The 22,409-nt window shown below is 44.9% G+C and overlaps 1 protein-coding gene across 1 annotated transcript; it reads right to left on the reverse strand.

The window, feature by feature from the left end:
* Positions 1-3,559: 3,559 nt before the first annotated feature.
* On the reverse strand, positions 3,560-12,805 carry LOC115313024 (DNA transposase THAP9). The gene is made up of 10 exons (XM_042291309.1): positions 12,709-12,805; positions 12,499-12,624; positions 11,063-11,173; positions 10,712-10,789; positions 10,452-10,531; positions 9,588-9,708; positions 6,673-6,888; positions 6,330-6,599; positions 5,533-5,861; positions 3,560-5,402 (listed from the first exon to the last, which is right to left on the reverse strand). The coding sequence occupies exons 3-10, from the start codon at positions 11,100-11,102 to the stop codon at positions 4,167-4,169; spliced, it is 2,370 nt and encodes a 789-aa protein (XP_042147243.1). The 5' UTR covers positions 11,103-11,173; positions 12,499-12,624; positions 12,709-12,805; the 3' UTR covers positions 3,560-4,166.
* Positions 12,806-22,409: the final 9,604 nt, after the last annotated feature.

Raw genomic sequence — 22,409 nt, forward strand, 5'->3', positions numbered from 1 at the left:
AAGAACCGACTGGTTCATCTTTATTTAGTGCTTGGCTCTTCGTTTCTCTTGCTTTCGCCGGTCGTTTAATTTTCCTCCCAGTATGTGGTTCACTTTTGCTGGCGTCGACATTACAGCTATGACATCCACATGATGTTTTTGGCCACGGAGATTCATCACTAGACATTCTGAAAAATATGCAATCACGAAGCTTTTAAAGGAGCACAACTTGTAGAGGTAAGGCTTAAACAAATGTTCATTTAGATCACATGCCACATCACTTTCATGAACAGTTTCATTAGGAATAGCCTTTTAAAATGACACTCTTCAAAATTGCTATTGCGACATGCCCTATAAAATTAATATTTAAAAAGTTAATGATCAATTCTTGGTTAATTAGTCATTATATTGTGACGGTTATCCCCTTATCTATGTCCGCCGAGCCCCACAAATACACAGTAAAAAAGGCATCCACGTAACTCTCGCCCCCATTTTTTTAAAGTCATGTTCGAATTAAAATGGCACATTCTGTATAATGTTAAACCCGATCATATAAAACTATCCCTTGTATCAAACTCTTTGTGAAGAGACTAGTAGCTGCAATCAAAATACATAGCGAAAAATGCGGTTGCGTTGAACGAAAATTGCAGCGTCTCCCAATAGATCGAACTGCCAACAGCGCCATTTAGCTTTGCAAGCTGGCTTTCCCGCATCGCGGTAATCAATTGGGGGAAAGCCAGCTTGCAGAGAAAGCTGGCTTTTTTTTTTTTTTTTTTTTGAGGGGGGGGGGGGGGGGGGGGGGGGGGGCAACCGCGTCGACCGCCCGGAAGTGGGAAGAGGATGAGCCGGTGAGACCTTGAAAAACAAAGAAGCGGCCAGTGAATAGCCACGTGGAGCGTCCCTTATGACGTACAGACGCTTTTTCGAGAGTAAACAACTTTTCTAAAAATGTCGTGTTTGTTTGTTGTCAGATTCATGCAAATTTTCATGTAGAATTACCCGGTATATCGAACTGGTCGACAGTTTTTTGCGAGTTCGACATAGGTGGGTTTGACTGTATAGCAATTAGCCATCATCACATTTGAAAGCTTTTTACGTCCAGTTTCTGGATTTACAAGTATTGGTCTCATGGAAGATGCCGTCACCACGTCACTGTTTTCTACAACCAATATCCCTAGAAAAAAGTGCTGGTTATATACCCTTAATGTATTTTTTTACACTTATGCCTGACTGCGGGGGCCGCTAGCAAACGCCAAGCGGGCCACGTGTTTGAGACCCCACATATGGTGTCCCTCTCCTACCTAGTTTTTGAGCAAGCCAAGATCAAACCATTAAAAAATAAGTACAATGCTGATGCTGAATTCAGTTTAAAGAAAGTGATTAAGAGTGTTCAAACATCCTACAAGTCATTGCGAGTGCTAATATACATCCCATACTATAACCCTGCTTTTGTTTTCCACTGCATGTCAAGTACTTAGAGCTACTGTAATTTTACAAAACACCTACTGGGATTTCACATTGTTCAATGGGAACATTGAAGTGACCAGATAAATGGGCTTATTGCGCTATGATTTACTACAAGGGCATGCCTGAAAGTGGTGGCTTCATCATTTCAAAGATCAGGACATAAACCCCCTTGAGTCAAAAAGAAGAAGAAAGAAGATAATTGTTGCAAATTGCAACCATTCTCTTCTTGAAAAAAAAAAAAAAATTCGCAGAGCCTTTTTTTTCTGAAGACATCAGATATTATTCAGGGCCACTGTGGCACGTATTGAAACTGAAAATGATTGGAATAAAAAGGAAGTGCCCTACGCATTGCTTACTTCATATAGCCAGAATAAAGACCAGTGGCACAAAAAAATATAATGTTTGCACGTAAAGTATAAGAAAATATAGCTTTTGTGCTTTACTGAGGTTACCTAACGTTACCATAATTTTACTGAAAGCTTGCACCATTATGTTACACCTGTGTGCTCAATCCCGTAAGTTTTATGCGGTCCATCCAAAGACCACAGAAGCATTGTGAACTCCCAGTATAAAACCAAATAGCTACCAAGATCAGGCCTTGATTGAGAAGATTTTTTTAAATAACTGATTAAGTTACGCTTACGTGAGATAATTGGCACTAGACTCCTGGGAATGCCACTTTCTTGGGTGTCAGACGCAGCCTGCTGTCCTTGTTCAGACTGACATTCGACGCCATTTCGGTCACAGTCCCCTGCAGAAGGACACTGGACCCCCACAGAGCAATGGCCAGGTTCTTCACAGCGACGCTTGGCCTTACGTCCTGGTTCACTCTGTTGTCACCCCAGGCTTTCCACGTCACCTTGACATCAATCGTCGTAGAAATGCATCTACAAAACAAAAATTAAAGGAGGAGGAGAAACAGATGTATTTGGTGGTGAGATCCTCTTTTCATGAGATGCTGCTTCGTGCATATTGATTAAAGTAAGCTTTCGTTAGTTTAACCCGTTTTTTGATCGAATCATTTTCAAACGTCCTGGGAAGCGCCCAAACAACAGTACTACGCTGCTCGAGCTGTCAAGCTCTTTTGTTACGTCTCCTGATTCTGCCGCTGTCGAACTGCAAGGGGTACTGGATGGCAAGCCCTCTTGTAGCGACGGCTTCTGGCGAAGATTGTTTGGCCGGCTCAGGAGAACCTGACAGTGCGCTCACTGGCTGACCGTTCGCCTTGCGATTTCGCTCTTCTCTTTCCAGCCCTCTTTGCCTCCTAGCCCAGCCCCTTAGATGGTGTTTCATGATCCCACTCCTCTCCCCACCCGCGCCCTGAAATTTTCGGTCGGCGTAATGGGCAGAGAACATGAGAAGTTGTGCCTAGAGCCACTGTATAAAGCTACGCTTAGAGTAGCGTCACTCCGCCATTTTGGGTCGTAAAACCAATGTTGCCAGACGCCGACGGTTTTGGTTTCGGTTTCGCTTGCGCGTGAGCGGTTGAAGCCTCGTTTATGTTCCCAATAGAAACAAAAAAGTGGAGGTATTAGACCTATTTTCAGAAGCTCAACTTGAGCCAAAGTTTCAATAGTTTTGTAGGTTGTTATTTTCCGATAAAAAATAACTTGAGTCTTCAGCAGAAACACAATCATGTCTCAGGTTGCGATGAAAGACGGCCATCTGCGTAGGTCAGAACTTCAGCTTGGGCGAGTTTGAGTCTGCGTAGGTTTCTAAGGGGATCTCTATGTCATTGTTATTGCCCAGTACCGTAATTTTCGGGGGCAATGAAGCGATAATTCTCTCGGTTGGGTAATATTTCAAGCCAGCCACAATTTCAGCTGGGGCTCGTCACGTTCGTTTTTTCAAGGATAGTCAGGAAAACATGGGCGGATTTGTTTATGCAGCAATGCTGAAGTGTCGCTTCATAATTGAGTATGCTATAAATTTAATTTTTGACATCTTCAATATCATATACATGTTTTTCTTTTTACATCGGTTCTGCAGTAGCAATTTTAAATGAGCTAGCACTCCTACACAACAGGTCGTAAAAAAACAAGGATCAGAAAAAAAGTTATCAATAACAATTTATTATTCAACGAACACGCACAAGAGCAAAAGTGTTCGATACCTTAATCACAAGGAATGTGATATGTAAAAGCAGACGGGCTGTCCAGTATTCTCTCTTTAATTTTGTACCCAATAATAGATTCCCAGCAATATAGACAACTATTTCGGAGACGAATTGAAAAAAAAAGATGGGCATTTTTGTCTCGTAACGAGGCATGAAAAAAAGTTAAATGTTTCAAAAGTGGTTAACTTTGCTGTACTATGAAACAAAATATTTATACAAAAACAAACCCTTGCAAATAAATAAGACATTCATACAAAAACAAACCCTTACAAATAAACAAGACATTTATACAAAGACAAACCCCTACAAATAAATCAAACATTTATACAAGAACAAACCCTTACAAATAAATAAAACAATTATACATAAACAAGCCTATTCTGACTTAAATTAGGTAAAAAAAGAATCATGAGACGGTAGTAGTTTGGCATGGTAGGTATAACAGCTTCAAAAGCCAAGGACAGCAAAAGAAACCCAAGCGACAGGATCAAAAGTGATACCCAACAGCTTTCGTCATGTCGCTCGTGTTTCTTTTGTAGTTTGTTTTTCGAAGCTGTTATACCTTCTATGTCAAAAGACAATAATCATGTTGATTTTATGGTGCTCAGCGAATCTGGGACACAGCTGCCCTCATCCCAACACTTTTTGATCCACATTTTGATTTCACCATCTTGGCCCTGCTGCTCAGCTTTCGAAGCGTGATTCTTAACCGAAGCATTAAGAAAGCTGTTGTCAAACGCTGTTTGAGGTCGTGACAGTTAGGAAAGTCCCCCGGGAGTTGGTGGGACTCTAGTGTGGCCTTGGTCAGAAACGCCAGAGAAATGTCGAGCACATTTTGTTCATAATTACGAAAGACCTTGTCTGCATGTTCGAACAAACTGAAAACGTGGCGAGAGGGGCGGACCAGGGGGTTTGGCTTAGATTGTGACCTATAGGATTTCATGTTCAGAAGATGGTCGTTTTCTTCCATTGGATCAGTTTTTAAGTAATCCTTGCATGTACGACACAGCTTGAATTTCTTGGTCACACTACGAGTGATGTAGCCGGAGACATAAACAAGAGACTCCATCTCCACATCGTCAAGACCCGCAGCTTCATTCTCCAGGAAGTTGTACTCTGCCAAGGAGTCATCCAATGCGTGTTCGAGGTTTTTTTCTGACGCAGCTTTCTTGATTTCGACAAACTCGAGCAAGTCAGAACTGTCATCTATTGCGTAGTTACCTTTGCGGCTAGGCTTGAAAAACTGAGACAACATTATGAGCCGTAGAGTGAGCTTAAATTCCAGGGCCCTTGGCACTGGATTCTTCGATCGGACGCAGGAAAACAGGTTCTCGAGAGCATCCTGTGTGAACCGGCCAAGCAAAACAAACTTAAATTTGTGCTCATTGAGTAACTCATGCTGAATGCACAATGCACTTGTTGTTGAGATCAACACTCCTGCCTGCACAGGTTTGAAGCATGCGCCTTGGTTTTTTTTCCTTATCGACAAGCGCGAGAAGAACCTTATAAACTCCTCTAAGAAAGTAACTGCCTCGTCATGAGAGGTTTGCTTGAGCAGGCTCATTCCCATACTAATTCCCCGCGAGGTCATTAGAGAGAACCAATGGAAGACCTGCTCAACAAACCAGGCAGTTGTGAGGGCCTCCGGTGGAAGGAGTCCCAAACAGACAAGCACCCGCATTGCGGCCCCAACACTGTGGTTTAGCACGGCTACCGCTGATGCCACATTCATCTTTTCAAAGTGGCTAGGGTCCAAGTAGCTACTCTTGAGGTGAGGTGCCAGCTTGAGGTCCCTCGCAGCATCAATTTCGGCCAGTGCTTTGATGTGCTCCACCGACACCTAAGAGACACAAAAGAAAATAGAAAATTATTAAATACAAATCACCTGATTCAGATAATTGATGACTGCACAGGCATTAAATTTGAGGTCAGTCTGCACAAATGCAGATGGTTTTTGCACTTCTACTTACTTCGTTCGTTGGGAGATTGTATTTGGCGACAGTGTCGCCTGGCAAAAAGAACGACTGTCCTCTCACCAGATGACCTCTGATGTTCTTCAGAACATGTGGTGCATCAGCCAAGAAGAACAGTTGTCGGTTGGTGTCGGCTGCGCATGGGTGGAGGCAGGAGACTACAGGTGCTGTTGTCCGGGTTGCAGAGATCCCACAGCGGTTCCAAAGGGCTTTGCTGCTCGGTCCCATGTCGGAAATTACTGCGTCCACACGACAGCCGGCTTCTTCGCACTTTCTAATCACAGAAAAGATTAGCTCCTTCAAGAACGACCCATGAACTGAATCCCCTGGAGAGTAAAAAAGTGTGAAACAAGATAACAATGCATTAGTACCCAAAAGGTTTGTAAATGTAATATGGTAACACCTGGTAGCTCTTAAATTGCATCGCTAATACCGTTTGCATCTCTATTCAATACTGTTTACATCTCAACTAATACTGTCTGCATTATTTCATGTCTCCAAATGTTTGGAAATGACGAGTGCTGTTTGAACCACCAGATTTCCTTTCGTCAAACTTCACAACTTGGCTCCAGTCCGTGCTTCAAGCTTCACCGCTTTGCACCAGCTTGCTCAGACAAGCGTTCACTGTAAACATAGCTGGCTAGCTCGTCCCATATATTTTGCGTCGACTAAGCTACCTAGTATCAGATGCAAAGGATTGCCTTTTTAGAAGTTGGCAGACATCAGATTATAAGACATACTACAACCTGGCTTAATATAGTTGAGTAGGCATACACGTAGAAACGGATGCTTGCCTGTCAGGTGGTAAGCAACAACCTGCTTCCAACGAGAGGAGAGCCCAGTGAGCATGATGACCAGGCCGTGTGTAGCGAAGTTCAAGTCACCCGAGCGGGCAGGTTTTGCAAGTGGAACGGTTACCAGGCCAATTGGTTTCTTTACTGTTGGGTCAAAATCCAACCCAGCAGTAACCTGCATCTCATCCACCAAGAGGGCGCAATGTCTCTCCTCCGGTCGCATGGTTTCCAGCTTAGACTTGAGTGCCGGAAGGATCTCCTCGAGAATTCCTTGAAAAGAAGCAGGTATGTAGCAGATCTAAACATGCCATGATAAATCTCAAAATGGCATTGACCTACACACCTGGCTCAAATTTCACCACCTCGATGCGTCTCTGCAGTGTCCGTTCAGATGGCAGAGGAAGAGCCTCATCCTTGAGGAGCTCGTACCCCCTACTACCACACGTCAGCCTCATCTGCAGAGCCTTTTGCACTGTTTGGTTGCTCCACCTGTTGCCACGCTTGTCAGCGTTCCGAACACAGAGCACTTGGTCGGGAGCAAGATGCCCATGTTTACTGCCTGAAAAAAAAAAAAAAATACATGAGCAAACGGTGAGATTGAAGCCTTTCCATTGTTGCAGGAACTGCAGCATGGAGAGTAAAAACCCAAAGCATTGGACAAGCAATTTTGTTAGCATCATAATGCCACATGCATGTGCTGTGGCCGAGTGGGCACCGCACTTAGCTTCCTTGCAGAAAATGATTGTGATAGAAACATCACGTGCACCATATTTTCAGTCACAGAGAGCTACTCCGAGGCACTTATTATTTTGTTTCTTACGACCACTGCCAGGGTATTATTTCTGGCTTCTCGCAAGCCACATTCAAATTTGTGAAGAAGCCCTGGAACACGTCCAGCATACTTTCGGCCAATGGTGCCTCCTCATTTGTCTCCTATACTTCCCAATGAATGGCCAAACTCCCTACACATACTATATGGCTCTGGGCCAAACATGCTTCAATGCGCAGGAGCGGTTTATTACATTTAAAGGTTGCCCCTTTGTGTTGGTGGTGGCTGATTGTGGGCTATATAAGGAGGCGGAATAAATAAACCTGGTAGCACAGTTTGAGACGTCACCCTGTTTTTTTCTGTTCCTTCAACTTATATGTTCATTTCTGCCCCAGTCTCAGGTCTATCGTTCGTTTCGTCGGCATGCCCCGTGAGGCAGAGTAGCCGTGAAGTTAGAAAAAGTACGAGCGGCAGGAAGGGGATGCGGCCGCGGATTACCGAGTTTGCGAGACGCATTTCATAACGGCGAGCGACGGCACATTTCTACCGTTGTTTACATGCACGCACGCCTTTGCATCGGCTGAATTGCCCGTTCGTGGTGTAGATGGCCTTTGCCTTTCGTTACGTAACGCCGTTTCCACGCTTCGAGCGCACCTTCAGTGCTCCCGGCGTCCCGGCAGAGTATGGGCAATCGTCGCGAAGCGAGCCCGGCCAGACGCTATCTGTCAGCGGCGGCCCCAGTTGCAAGCTTGCCGAGACGCCACTGCCGGGGCATCGGTTCGTGCCGTCCGCGAGACGGTAACGTTTGCGTTTGAGACTTCTTCTTGTCCTTTTCTGTCCCTTGAACTTATATGTTCATTTCTGTCCCAGTCTCAGGTTCATTCAACATGGTTAACGAGACTAATTTTATTGACGTAGCTAATTTTATTGACTTATAGTCAAACGACGGAGGTCGTTATTTACCTATAAGAAAACAACACTTTCAGGGGTGGAACAGCTGCGCCATGTTGCGCTAGATGCATGTGTCTGCGCCATCCTGCGCCATGTCGCAGAAACTGCGCCACTGCCAATACCCTGCGCCATTATGCGCCAAATCGCAAGACGTGCACCAAAAAACTTTTTATTTTGCCTTGTTTTCAGTTTTATTAACTCGATTGGGCAACAATGGGCACGTTTAGCCTGGTCGGCCTTGTAATCCTTTGTTCTGTTTATTCTCCCTGTGTATCTTGAGTCGGAAGCACGCGAAAGAACTCGGATTCCAAGCGCTACACCACCTGCGACTGGATTGTTATTCCTCAACCATAAGCGGTTAAGCAAGTCGGCTGAGGTGAAGTTGAGTCGTTAAGCGTCAGATTGCCTGAGGCTCTGCGGCCCGGGATCCGGATCCCGGGCCGCAGAGCCTCAGTTGGAGACAAATGAGCAAAATAAAAACAATAAAAAAAAATAGTTAGGGCGCAGGCGATCTGGTGTAAGTTTACCATTTTTTAGACCACCTGAGACTAGGTGGAAGAAACACGACGACGTCTCAAAAATTGAGACGTCATCATGTTTCTTCCACCCAGTCTCAGGTGGTCTAAAAAAAGAGCAAAATATTCCGTTTAGTACATCATTAGAAGTTCAACCTTATTCTCGCAAGATAAATCGTGATTTGATAGAGCTGAAACGTGGTCCAACCCGAAACCTTGCCGGCCAGCAGCTTTTACGCGAGTGGTAGATCTACTCGGCGTACTTTAACCTTGCTCCTGCTTATCGCTTCAGATATGATAACTCCGTTAATCGTAGTCTGCTGCTTCGATATTTAGTTGCACAATAGGATAAACTCGAAATTTGTTGCCCTGTTGTTTCCTTGTGCAACTGAACATCCGTTGCTTACGCACGTCACATGGTTTGCACATATAATTACTATGTCGAACACGTCTGGGTTGTGCGATAAGCAGTGCTGGTTTGCTTTTTGAGCAGCTGAAAGCCACTCAGAAAATATGAAGGACACTATCTTCAGAAACATAGGGTACTTGCTTTTTGATTCTCATTAAAGCTCACAAAGTTTCAAGTTTTCGCATCTGTTACACTGTTATCCCACCTACCTAGGTCCCTAACCACTCGTGTTCATCTGTGCTGCTAAGCACGATTGAAATTTCTCCCATGCTCGTCTAAGACACAAGCTGAAGTGCAATGAAAACTGATCTGAGCTGCTCCTAGCCTGCTCCATAACGTAGTTTTAGCTGCGCCCAACCTGCTCTAAAACAGCTGTTTCAGCTGCTCCCGTGGCTGCTCCCAAGTACATTTTACGGGTTCCACCCTTGACTTTTCTCCTCCTTCTTAAAAAATGGTTTGTATAGGTTTATTTCGTCTCTTCTTACGATGCTTGTAACTTGCGAATACCTTAGCCAAGATGTCTTAGGATGAAACGCTTCTTGTCGGCCTCTGATCATCAGCATTCCACACAATTGTACAATTCTTATACTAACTGCTAATAATTACATGCTCACCTAGAAGAGCCTCCAACTCCTTTTCCAGCTTCCTTATCTTCTTCTGCTGTAGATTTAGCTTGCGCTGCAATTCTACAATAGTAGTCTGGTGCACACACAGATGTCCACTGCATGGTGCTTCCTGAAAGGAGTTCTTGCCTCACAAAATGTTCCAATCATCAATACAACCACAGAAGGCTAATAGAACAGTCCAACCACTCCTCTCCCCAGTCCAGTGATTGGGTAAGTGCCGTCAAGTGCTGGGTAATTGAAATGAAGCAGCTAGGGCAGCACACATTCGACGAAGAAGACTCTTTGAGGAAGCCAGTTTCTTGAGGCAATGAGACTTTTAACTCTTCCCATGCATGCCCAATAGACCGATCTCACTAAGCGTTCGGCGCATGCTTGACGTAGCCGTAACTTTAGTTCTCAGGAGGCGGACGGCCGTGCACGCGAGGGCTCGTGCCCTCTCGTGCTTTACACGCGCAGTGCTCCAACGAGGTTGCTGCGCGTGCAAAAAGACTAAAGTTCCCTCAATGCATTGCGGCAGCGGTGGCGTAGTCAAACTCGCTGGTGAGATCGGTCTATTATACTGTTGCATAGTAACGCGATTGTTTCCGACGTGGTTTTACAAAACAGGTGGACATAAATTTATAATAACAAACATTATTGCAGGGTGAAAGCACAAAGGGAGAGGTTTACCAAGTTCGTTAAAACAGTGACTACAGGCTGTTTGATGTTTAAAATGGTATACTAAAAGTAAGGAATTTACAGGGCACTGCTAATCTGCAAAGATGCAGAAACAATGTGCAAAGGTGGCAAGAGAACGAAAATGGAATTAATATGGCCTATTTTCTATACAAAAAGTAGTAGCATCTTTCATACCTTTTCAAGAGTTTCGCACGCGCCTGGAACCTTATGCTGTTGCTCACTTCTCACAGAGTCATCCGAGGGCACTGCGTTTGCTGAAAGTGCAATAGATCCACAAGTTTGTCTGTATTAGACATGTGGAGTACCTCATTGTACAATGAAAGCAAAATATATTAGTGTCCGAAAACTTGTGTTTCCAGCGATCTCAGCCATGTTGTTCCTGAGGCTGAGGCCTTCATAAGCAACATTAAAGCAAAAGCCATGTTGTCCCTTACCGCTCGCTGCAGACAGTTCCATGTCTTCCACCTTGGCCGTTTGGGGACACGTCTCATTTTCCAAGTCCAAGAATGAACCTATTAATGATAATAACATTATGCATATTATTCTGGATATATGTATCAATAGCTGCACCAACAAGTGAGCTCTATCCTCCCTTACTAGTTTCATCAGGCATGGCCCAAGTGTCCAATGGGATATTTTCAAACTCCAGAATGCGGTCACGCATTCGTGAGAAAGTTCCCAAATAAGTTTCCAGTTGTAATAAGTTAAAAGACAGTATTGGTTTTCACCTAGCTTTCTTTTAGTTATTCCATTTCACCTATCTTTACTCTCCAGCTGGTACTTACTAGTTTCCTCAGTCGTAGTTGAGATTTCTGTTTCCACCATTGACAACTGTACTGGCGTTCCAAGGGAAGACGTGCTCTGCCCTTCACTGGCTGCCGCAGGGCTCGTAGATGCTGGAAATGCATAAATTACTTTATAGTGATGCAAGTCACTGTACACTGCACTAGTTTCACTAAGCGTAGCTTTATATAGTGGCTCTACACTGCCCCAAGCTAGCTAATACTGTTCTTGTATTTTCGAGGTGGCCGATGCTAGCAGTGAGGTGGTGATCCGAGAGATGCTGTCGTGTACCAGCGCAGGATTATGTGGATGGCCTTGAATGCCGGTGGTGGCGATGTCTTGCCTTGTTGCTGCAGGGATAAAGCAGCTGTTACTGCTGCAGCAGTGGTCACGGTCGGGTTTGAGGCGTGTTGAAGGCACGACCCGGTGATGGCAGGGCCCGCGAGAACACGGGCCCGCCGAAGGCGAGGAAAGACCCGTGATTGTCACCTCATTTAATCTAAATCTCAGGGTCAACTGTTACCAAGCGATACCAGCATGAGCCGAGCATGCGCCACCGTGAGTGGGGCACGCACTTCTCTCGCTCCGAATTCCCGCTTGTACGACCACTAAACTTATAATACTACAATGGGCCAATCTCGCCAGTCTGTTTGACTACGCCACCGCTGCCGCAATGCATAGAGGAAACTTTAGTAGGCAGGGGCGAATAGAGGATTTGGGGTCCGAATCGAATTTGAAGCGAATAGTGATTTTGGTCGAATAATTTCGAATTGAATAGTACAAGCAACAAATACCCCAAGGTATCTTTAAACTATGGTTTTATATTTGCCCTTACTTGGTACTAGAAGTTCTCTAACTGTTAATGTCAAGTGTACCGAGTGTGGGAGCATGAAATGGTTTAAATGGTCCTAAGCTTGTGCCACCTGGCCAGATATTCAAGCTAGAGTATTCGGAAAGGTAGAATAGTTCGATAATGTCGAATACTTAAATTCGATTTGAAGGGAATACTGAATAGAACAGAATTCGATGGGCTATTCGTAATAACCAAATATTCGCTCCTCACTTAACTTTAGTCTTTCTCCCTGTCCGACAACCCCGCTGGAGCTCTGCGCACGTGGAGCACGAGACGGCATGAGGCCTCACGTGCACGGCCGTCTGCCTCCTGTAAATTAAAGTTATGGTGGCGTCACGCATGCGCTGAACGCCTAGCGGGATTGGTCTATTGTTCAACGTGAACAATTTTCTGATCGCTTGGATGGACACAGCAGATAACACAGCACCAGAAGTCAGAAAGCGATGAAGTCAATGATGATGGAGTTCAAACAATCTCCTTGTGGAAGCTCTGTAGAGCTTAGGAGACTGTAATTATGGCTTAGTACAACAGCCTGAATTCCTCAGTTAATTCAGCTTGTAATTTCGTTCTCCGACTGAAACTTACCAGATTCCTCGGGTGCAGCTTGGATATCGAGTACTGCTGTTGAGGACTCCACTGCGCTGTCTTGCCCTGGCGTGACCTCAGGCAATGCTCTCCTTTGCGATTCGGTCAGTGCATCAAGGCTGGTTGCTGCTTGAAATGGATAAATTATGTATCATTTTAGCTGTTTAAGTTACTAAAAGAACATGCATACACACTAAGAGGACTACATACCGTGGAGGTGATCGTTGGTTGACTTTTTCCGGACTTTGGCTCTTGCTTTTTTCTGTGTGCCGTCAGATGGTGGAATCGTCGGCACAGCATTCCACCTGAGCAGCAGTCGACCATCCACCCTTTTTCCTTCAAACTCCGAGTTCTCGAAATGATCCTAATAAAAAAATATACAAGGTGAAGACCACTAAAGGGGACACGATTTGTTTAGATGAATAATTTACAACGATACACTCTACTCATTTTCATATTTCTAGCTAGATTCGCAATTTTGGAAGCACAGCAACTTCGAGTTTATATTGGCATTCTATACCAGACCACTCCACAATTTGCAGATGGAGTCAGACGCATTACAGTAGCGTCTGTCTACGTTTGAAGTCGTTGCGTGTAGATTTCCAATAAAAAAAAAAACACTAACTGCGTGCAATTACGTCGAGATAAAACTACGGGTTATCAGGAAAGTGTGCTTCCAAAACTGCAGGGCAAATAAATCACGGGGTAGCTTAACACATCGTACGTACAGTCTCCGGCGATATGAAAGACCCACTGGGAGCGCGTGGCCGAGGCAGTGGCTGGCGGGGGCGCTACGAGCGCTCCGGGCAATTCCATTCTGCTTCGAGGGGAGGACGCTCACTCGGGGCTCAGCACAAACTGATAAGCGCGCACTTTAGGTGAGCCCCGAGTGAGCGTCCTCCCCTCGAAGCAGAACGGAACTGCCCGGAGCGCTCGTAGCGCCCCCGCCAGCCACTGCCTCGGCCACGCGCTCCCAGTGGGTCTTTCATATCGCCGGAGACTGTACATGAAGCACGGACTCCCCGATATCTCGCTCTCGAATCTCGATGTAACATAGCCAAACACAACGGTGTGAATAGATCCAGACGCGGGAAAAGTTACCATGACATTGTATAATACTCCCAAGTTGTCGCTTCAAGGATTCCGAGAACGATATGTTGCGCGAACCGCACACGGGCGAGCGATTTCGACGGGACGAATGCTCCCCTAAAACGAGCGCTTGACCAGTGCAAGCGCATGTTCCCATCAAAAGCGCTTGAACCAGTTATGAGTGAAACGGTGGCAAGTTGGTTTGAAGAGTTATTTTCACAACCGAGAAGCACGGCAAGCACTGGCGGGAGCACTTTTCTGTACAATGCGCTCGACGAGCCTGTTTTGGACGGCACCCGCACGTCATGATGTAATGAACGGTTTCAAAAAGACATCTCTCTCTACATGAGACGTCTGCTGGAAAGGAACATACCTCGCAGACCCTTGAGCTTGGCGTAGGCTGAAAATCTTCGCGGTCGGTGAGCTTCACCCAAGCTTGCAGCCGGACTCCGTCTTTTTTGTCCAACGGAAAGCGCATCAGGCGCTTTCCATTCTCCTGAGAGCTAAAACAGCCCGCGACAGAGCAAAACGGCATTGCTGCTGTCTCTTGTCCGCTTGTCTAGCGCATGAAGTCAGGAAACCATCTCACTTCACGCGCAAGACCGTCACCACCAGCGCCCGTTCCCGCCGTCAGTACGCACACGAAGCCGACGAAGCTCTACGAGCCAAAATGGCAGCACCCACGAGCCGTCGTCGCGAAAACAAATCCCACGTGACCTGAACGGACGAATGACCGCCGAGGCGGCGGTAGGACAATGGGGGAAAAGAGTGCCGATACTCTGAAGCGTAGCTTCATATAGTGACACTAGTTGTGCCCACTGATTTCGGTTGGCGGTGCAATGCGTGCCACTTTTTTACCTGAGTGCGGGGTTATTATGCAACCTCGAGCGTGGCTGGGACTATATAACTAACGCCTTAAAAGAAAAGAAGCCACTTTATGCTCCAAGATGGCTGGAGTTTCATTCCCATGTACCTGGTGAACATAAGAACAATATACCATCTTCAAAACCTAAGCAAGCAACATTGACGGTCGCCGTTTCTTGGACACGAAAGCTGTGATTGGATCGAAATCCACGTGGAACGCTGACCTTGCCCTCACGTCTATCCACGCCAATCACTGACGCGGCGGTTGTTTCCAACACGTACTCGGGATCCGCGTTTAAAAATGCTGTTTGGTCCAGCCCATACACACCTTCCATGACACCGTCAGCCATAAACTTAATAGGTATAGTTAGGGTCGTGGACATGACATTTATGATGCTGTAGCTTGTCAAAGAGAGTATGTCGAATGCATACCATGCTCCTACAGTCAAGTATTCGTGGTTAAAAAATAGCACGGAATATTTTTTATATAAATCTACCGCAAAGCTTCGCAAATCAGGAGTGTTCTGGAGAGTATTATAGGTCATAGCTTCTTGACTACACGGCTTGATAGACCAAGTAAAATGTTTTCGGACATATGTGAGAGAGAGATGTACAAGAATCTATGCAAAAAGTCGGCAGTTCGTGGAGATCAGAGTTCGGAACAGGTGTGCCAGAATTCGGCACGACAAATAAGGCAATGGCATTATTTGTTTTTGCAACATTAAAATGACTCTGAAAGTGCGACCAGCTACAGGGTGTATTCACGCAAGTCTTGTGAGTGTTGAATTGTAGGTACAGCGTTCTGGTTGTGTCTATGTGCGATATATGACGAAATATCATAGAGAGCAATATTGGAAACTTCTCTGAAAACCACTAGGCACGGTGGCGAAGAACGAGAGTGGCACTGTTCACCACTCTCGCCGTCTGTTTGTGTTTGTGTGTTGCTACTACGAAGCGCACCAATGGGAATGCTTTAGCCATTATTGGGAACACTAAATGAACAAATAGAAAATACAAATACAACACACACATCAACACTGAATGCAAGTAGTCATGCACTTCTGTTGTCAACTCTGCATTCCGCGTACGAATGTAATGCGCAAGTTCCCTACAGGCTTTCCTTCTAAGCGAGTGGAATCAGAATTGCCAAAGGCCAGCCCATAAACACAGTCTTTATTAAAAACAATCCTAGCAGCAACAAGTTGCTAATATATTGCCCAATATGCAGAGCACCTTACCATAAACAGCCTTGGCAGTCTTACAGGAAGTCTGGATTTCAGCAGAGGAGACTGTCGTCGTGTGTCGTCTCAGGACACTCACATCAGGATAGTGAAAGTGAGTGCCAACTTCTGCTTGGCAACGGCTGCAGTAAGTATAAAGATGAAAGCACCCAGTAGAATATACAATAAAAGATATCATGGACCAACAAAAGAACAGGAACACGTAGGACACAGACAGGTGCACACTAGCAACTCAATCTATTGAACATAAAAGGAAAGAAGAGAGGATCAGAGAAATCAGGAAGGCTGTGCTCGAAGAACTGAGCTTCAGGAAGCGGGGCGCGAGGCAAAGGTCTCAGGTAGGTTGTTTTATAGAAATTCTGGAATTAACAACAGCCTTTCCATCTAGTAAAGAGGTGAGTTCAGTCTAATTGAACATCTTAAAAAATAGTACAAAAAAAACAAGGAATGAAGGGTAGGAATGCATACACTACATACAAGTGCAGACGTTAAAGTCACATAAATTAGAGAAGAGGAAAATAAAGAATGCGGAAGGAGATTTAGCAAAAGTTCAAACAGGTCTAAGTTGAACCTGCTAATCCCACCGATATGCACAAGTCTAAAAACAATTTCCTTGCTAGCTCAAGTAAAAGCGAATGTGCAGACATTATTGGTGGACCATACTATGAATAATGATGGCCTAAAATAAACCTCTTGTATGTTTTTATAGTATATGCTAATCATTCACGTTTTTTCTAAGGATGACATACATGAGCAGTGTAAACAGTGCATAGATAGCTGACTGACCATCGTGAATTTTAGAGAAGGATTGAGTTGTTTTGATGTATTAGCCATCCATCTGTTACCTTAACTGACGAGGAACTTATGTTTATAAAATCTGCTTTTGCTAATGGGTGAATCAGCGCGTTCCACTTTGGCCTCTGCTCGAGCTCCTTCCGCATTCAATATTTCCTTTTTCTCTGTTCATGCGAGTTGAGAGTCTGCACTTGCATGTGGTCAATGCAAGCGCCCAGTCATTTGCAGACGACTGGGCGGCGGAACCTACGCGCCTGCTCGATCAATCAATCGGTGCCTTTTGCCGGGCCCAGCTCTCCGGACGCAAGTACGCACACAGAATCGACCCGCAGTGTCAAACCAAGAGCTTCGGCATTGAAGGGGCACCGCGCTCTTACAGGCATTCTAGTTTAACAGGAAAAAATACGGTGGAGGGAGGCGAAAGGCAGCGATTGATTGATCAAGCAGGCGCTTCTTTTCCACCTTTGCCTGCCTGCCCGCCCACCCGCCCGCCCGCCCCATGTCCCAACCATTTCCGCCGCTACTGATGGACCTGGAGCGAGTACGCAGCCTAAGCGCTCATCTGAGACCGATAATTAGCGCGAGAATGGAGTGGTCTGCATCGAGAAAAAGAAGAAAATCTGCCTCGCATAACACCTTTCGCGCAAAATTAGTACTAATGGTAAAAGCAAGTGATCTAGAGATAATAACAAGCATTTCGAACGGAGGAAACAATAATCTAGCCCTAACAAAGAAAGAAACCAACTTACTTCGAACGACCGTGCCATAATCTCGGCTGTTGAGCAGATTTGACGTAGTTCCACGGCTCACAGTCGCTTCCTTCTTTTTCGGACACATATGAAACTCGGGAGAACTCCACGCATCCCGACTAATCGGTAGATTTACCTTAAGACAGAGATATTAAACATACACGGCCAACACGACCAGCGAAACGTGCAAAACGATGTTGTGGATTGGATTGGATTGCATTCGTTGGCTATTATGGATGCCTAGCGACTTTACGGAGACTATGTTCGCGTATCTTCAACAGGCTTGCAATAAAACGATCAGCAAAGCGCAATAAAAAAAACTATTAGGAGACACAGTAATAATAAATTATTGAGCATGTCAACATTGCCACAATATTAGAAATACGATCCTGAACACGTAGCAAAAAATTGAATAGGAGACTGACCACACAATGTATCCAAACGAATTCAGCAGACATATTACCTTCTAAACAACACCGTTCTACGGTTGGGCGTTTGGCCTAGTTTGTTAACTCTCGGAGCTGCTAATCGCGTGATCAGTGGATCGACTCCTAGTAGGGTGAAGCTTTTATTTTAAATTTTTATTAAGTTTTTTTTCTTTTTATTGTTTTAAATATTTGCTATGTTTTTACAGTCGCCGACCCCCTAGTTTAGGGTGAAAGTCACGTAGAATGGGAAAATAGAAAGTGCGAGCCCAAGTTTGAATTTATACAATGCACAAACCGTGGCCCTCCTCACTCTAAAAAAAAAAAAAAAAAAGGTGTCAAGGGAGAGTAAGTGCCCTAAGTTACTCTCCTTTATCCCTCTCTGCATCAAAGTTACTCTTTTGCGACCGCTTCTTTCGATGATACTCTCCCTTAACCCTCCTTCGATCTCGAGAGTAACTGTAACAAGAGTTAGTTTCTCCTCGCGATATCACGGACTGTCGATAGATGGCGCCGCTATGGGTTCACCACAAGTTTGACGCTGTTCCGCGCTGATATTTTTTTCGTTTTCTAGGGGAAACCTTTTTTTCCTATCCGCTTTTCCTTTTTTTCTTTTTTTTCTTCCTTTTTTTTTGGGGGGGGGGGGGGGGGAGATGGGCAAGGATGTTTTAAAAATGAGTTGGTACAGCCTGCCTTGACGGGTTTATATTTTAGTATTTATTAACTTAATTATTACCTGCGGCAGGAAGATCATTGGAGTGGCGACACTCCTTTATCCAAGCTATAGGCACTTAATGTTTTTTCTACACAGATATATTAAACAATAAACATATAGATCAGTGTGTAAACGGGTGTATAAGCGGGTGCTGACGCGCGGGTGCGATTATGTTTCGTTACACAAGTGCCTAGGGTTGCTATGTAGCCCAGGGCTGTTTTTTGGGGCCTTGTTATATTTTTGGGAGGTCGTTTCAAGTTACTGCTGAGCCCGACCTCACTGATCGTAGGAACAGGTATATATGTATAAAAAAAGTATTATTTCCATATTCGCAATAAAAGCAAGCAAAGAGGAAAACTTTTCTTCGTGACGGAAGAGGTCGGCTTCGCGGTCTATTGTATACGCCACGTGACGACCATTTCATAAAGCGTCGCCCTAAACTCGGCGTTCGCTTCGAAGCCATGTATGGGTTCACAAAACCTATACATGGCGGCAATCCAGGTTTATGGTACGTGACACTAGGGGCTCCCTTATTTTCACCGCCGTAGAGAAAATAAACGACGGAGCCAGAGAGTTTGAAAAAGTTGTTAGCGATGATTTCCAAACTTGTTATGCGGTCTTTGTTTTGAGTCATTAAATAAACCTGGCTTGACTACTACCTTTTTTTTTCTCAATATTTTCATGTCACTTTCCGAAGCGCGGGAGTAGGGCAGTCTTCTGCTCTGTTCAAGAAAACCTCTGGGGGGTTAAACCTTTAACTGTGCACAGTTTGCTACATCCTTAACTGTTTTAACCTCGCTCTCCGAAGCTCCCTTGACAGGAAGGTTTTCGATATAAGGGAACATTCAAGACCGCTGCTCTTTTCCGCTGTTCATCAAACAGTTCGTAAAGGACAGCGGAAGCACCGCGTAGCATTCCGGATATCGATTTTTGTGGTACGGATCTGACTGGCTTTAAATATGGATACATTAGTGTGGATTAAAGAAGTCTTATTTCGCTGTCGAACAGAGCCACATTTAAACTGCCATTGACGGGTTCACTTTACGTTCAGTTGATTCTACACAGCAAGCGATACCTCAATTATTTTGGGAAGAACGTAGACTGCTCTATGTCGCCCTAAGATATGTTAAAAAGTATGCTAAGCTTCTTATGTTCAATGTCCCGGAGGTACGAAAGACGGACGATAGAAGCTCAGTTAAAATGAATGAGCGAAAATGTCTCTATGTTCTGTAACTAGCGGTAGCTTCCTCCATCTAGCATGGCCTTTGAAAAAGCCTGTGTCTAGAGTGCCGTGGTACTCTTGCCAAGCGTTCAAGTGCCCACGTCCGATGGCACTCTAAGCACGCATTGGAGTGCCGTCCGAATGCCCTAAATGGGCTATACAGAAGACGTGGGTCAGCGCGTCCCAAGAAGCAGAGCCTGCCGCATCCGTGCGCGAAAGAAATTCGATTCACAAAAAATGTTTTCACCATCGAAGGGCTTCGGAAGTGAGGGAAGTGTCGCAAGCGGAAATTTAGAGGACCCAGAGGAAATTAGAGGGTAAATAAATTTAGAGGAATTTAGAAGATAAATAAATTTGCCTTTTAGAGACAGCTAAATTTACTTATAAGCTTGGTCTTGGTACCAATCTAGCCAGCTTAAAGTTCTGATGTGGAAAGATTGTGAACTTTAATTTGGTCTCCTGAGTTTATTAGTTACCGAATCGTCAACAAACCAGCACCGACCAACCAGCTCTTTTACGACGCAAATATTTTCATGAAAAACCTTCAGGGATATAAATAAACACAAACAAGTGTGGAATGAGCATGCTCGGACTCTGAAGTTCGTTCATTTTTCTTTCCAATTTTTTTATTATTATCTTTTTTTTTTGTATGTATGGAAAATTAGTGCAAGCTGGGTGCAAGGTGCGCAAGGAGCGAGCGAGGCGCCCGTTGAGTCCGGATTCCCTGGATTACCGCCTTCGGAAGCACACGCTGTCCTCAGTTGCCAGACAAAGCCTTTAGTCATGGATCGGGGACTTTATCCCACGTAAGTGACAGCACGGTGGAAACTACGTGCTTGTTGGACCGTTTGACTGTCAGTCTCGCACCACGTGATCACCCCTTCTCCGCATACACACGCGAGGCGAGCAAAATCAAGCGGTAGGAGTCAGGCCACTGAATGGTTGGCTAACGCGTAGCTTCACCGCATTGTCAACTTAGAGATGAGCGAAATAAGAGCTCACCTCTACAATCAATTTCCGGCCTGTTATCGCCTGAAATCACTTTCTGCGCGCGAAACCTCCAACCCTGAAAGCTACAAGATCGTTTTGCCCACGAGCAAGTTTCCCGGAACTTTAGAACGGATGCCTTGCGAAGGATGCCTAGGTAGAGTAGTGCTGCCATTTTTTTTCTTTAATTTTGTTTTTGATTTTACGAACGGTTTCGGAATATATGACCGAATACCGTTTTGGCATCTTCACAGAACTAAAATTTAGTGACACTATAAATGTGTCATTGATAGTAGGTATTCCATGCGCAATTATGCATAAATATATAGGACAACGATAATTTATTTATTATGTTTGTGAACACAAAAAATACATAAATGAATTAATTAATATATTCATAAAAGTATCTGTTCCATATGTTTTCAGAAGGTGTCTTTCACGCGTGCTTCATGGGTAACAACACAATCATTTAAGTACTGACGTGTGCACTTATATGACAGAAGTATTAATTTTTTTTTTATACAAAATAACCATACGTTAGTTTACCTTACTTACGCTTCTCGATTAAATGTTCCCTATAATAAGGGACGTGCTTAAATGCACATAGGCTTCTGTGCAACCCTGCTGTCATTGCTGCCAAAAAAAGCAAACATCTTTTTGATAGGACAGGTCAGGTGCGCTTATATTATAAATTTGAAATAAACACCCGTGCCGAAATCACCGGTGCATTTCCAATGAGAGGGGCCGCCATCCCGTGCTCGCCTGGCGTATAAATGATCAGTGACTCGTCATTTGTAATCTATAGATAGTATTTCGAATGAAAACATTATTTCAAAGCAAATGGGGGCGAAATTACAGTCGATGTGCCATAGTGAATCGTTATTTAAACAAGAGTCCCACCTACACCAAATCTATGACGTCGCGCTTTGGCGGTGGCGCAGCCTGTTGAACGGAGCATGGCCGAACGCTTCACACTTCGGGAAATGGGTACATGCCGCGCGTCGAGCGCGCGGAGCTCTTGTGTGCAAACACGTGCTTGTTTACACGCAATGAGTTGGTGTACACTGGATTCAAAGGTCAAATTGTTCGTGAGAGATTATTCAGCGTGAAGTCGGTCTGCCTTTCAAGATTTGCGACACTGGTTCACGCTGTACATGAGACACGCTTAGCTAGTGCAGCACGACTGCTAATTTGAGGTCGTTAACGTGCATCACGCGCTATACTAAGTTTCACCTCAGAATGAACCGGAGATGCTGTGTCAGTGCTTGTGCACCCGCGAGCGCTCGTGTGCCCGCCGAGGCGTCATCCAAAACAATTAGCTCGCGCTTTTAGCACGTGTGACCAAAAATGGTCCATGCTGAGGTGAGACGATGTATTTCTGGTGTTCATAGCACGGTTCTGTAGAATGAGCTTGAGCTCCTCATGCTCTCCTAGCTCCAACCAGTCAGCGACACGCGCGGGCTAGAGCGTAATCCTCTTTTTGAAACATAAATTTTTAGCGCAAGCGGTGATTCCGCGAAAACACCTCTGAAGGCTGCACTTTCGTGCCGGTAGCCTTCGCTCTTTAAGGACAAGCTTCGGGCACGTGCAGCATTCGCGCGGAAATATATTTTGGTGTTGTTGTAGTATTTTGAAGTGCAGGAGAAAAGCTGGAAGCCACCCGCATCTATTTCACGAGCAGAGTGCTCGCGAAAGTAACGTACGTGATTTTAACGTAAGCTACCACTTTTAGAAACAGATTGTAGTTGTTTGAATAATCTTCTTTCTTCTTTCCCCGAAAATTGATCTGTGATTGGAGTAATCTCCGAGAATACGGGTCACCAG

This window comes from Ixodes scapularis, unplaced genomic scaffold, assembly GCF_016920785.2.
Source record: "Ixodes scapularis isolate PalLabHiFi unplaced genomic scaffold, ASM1692078v2 PGA_scaffold2__306_contigs__length_199485367, whole genome shotgun sequence".
Taxonomy (NCBI): domain Eukaryota; kingdom Metazoa; phylum Arthropoda; class Arachnida; order Ixodida; family Ixodidae; genus Ixodes; species Ixodes scapularis.

What these genes read in the sequence shown, in the direction of transcription:
- LOC115313024 (XM_042291309.1), bottom strand. Translation starts at nt 11,102, where the DNA reads ATGGTGGAAACAGAAATCTCAACTACGACTGAGGAAACTA. An exon ending in AACTACGACTGAGGAAACTA is followed by an intron (nt 10,790 to 11,062) that starts GTAAGTACCAGC and finishes TATCATTAATAG; the next exon opens with GTTCATTCTTGGACTTGGAA. An exon ending in GGAGTTGGAGGCTCTTCTAG is followed by an intron (nt 6,889 to 9,587) that starts GTGAGCATGTAA and finishes TTTTTTTTTCAG; the next exon opens with GCAGTAAACATGGGCATCTT.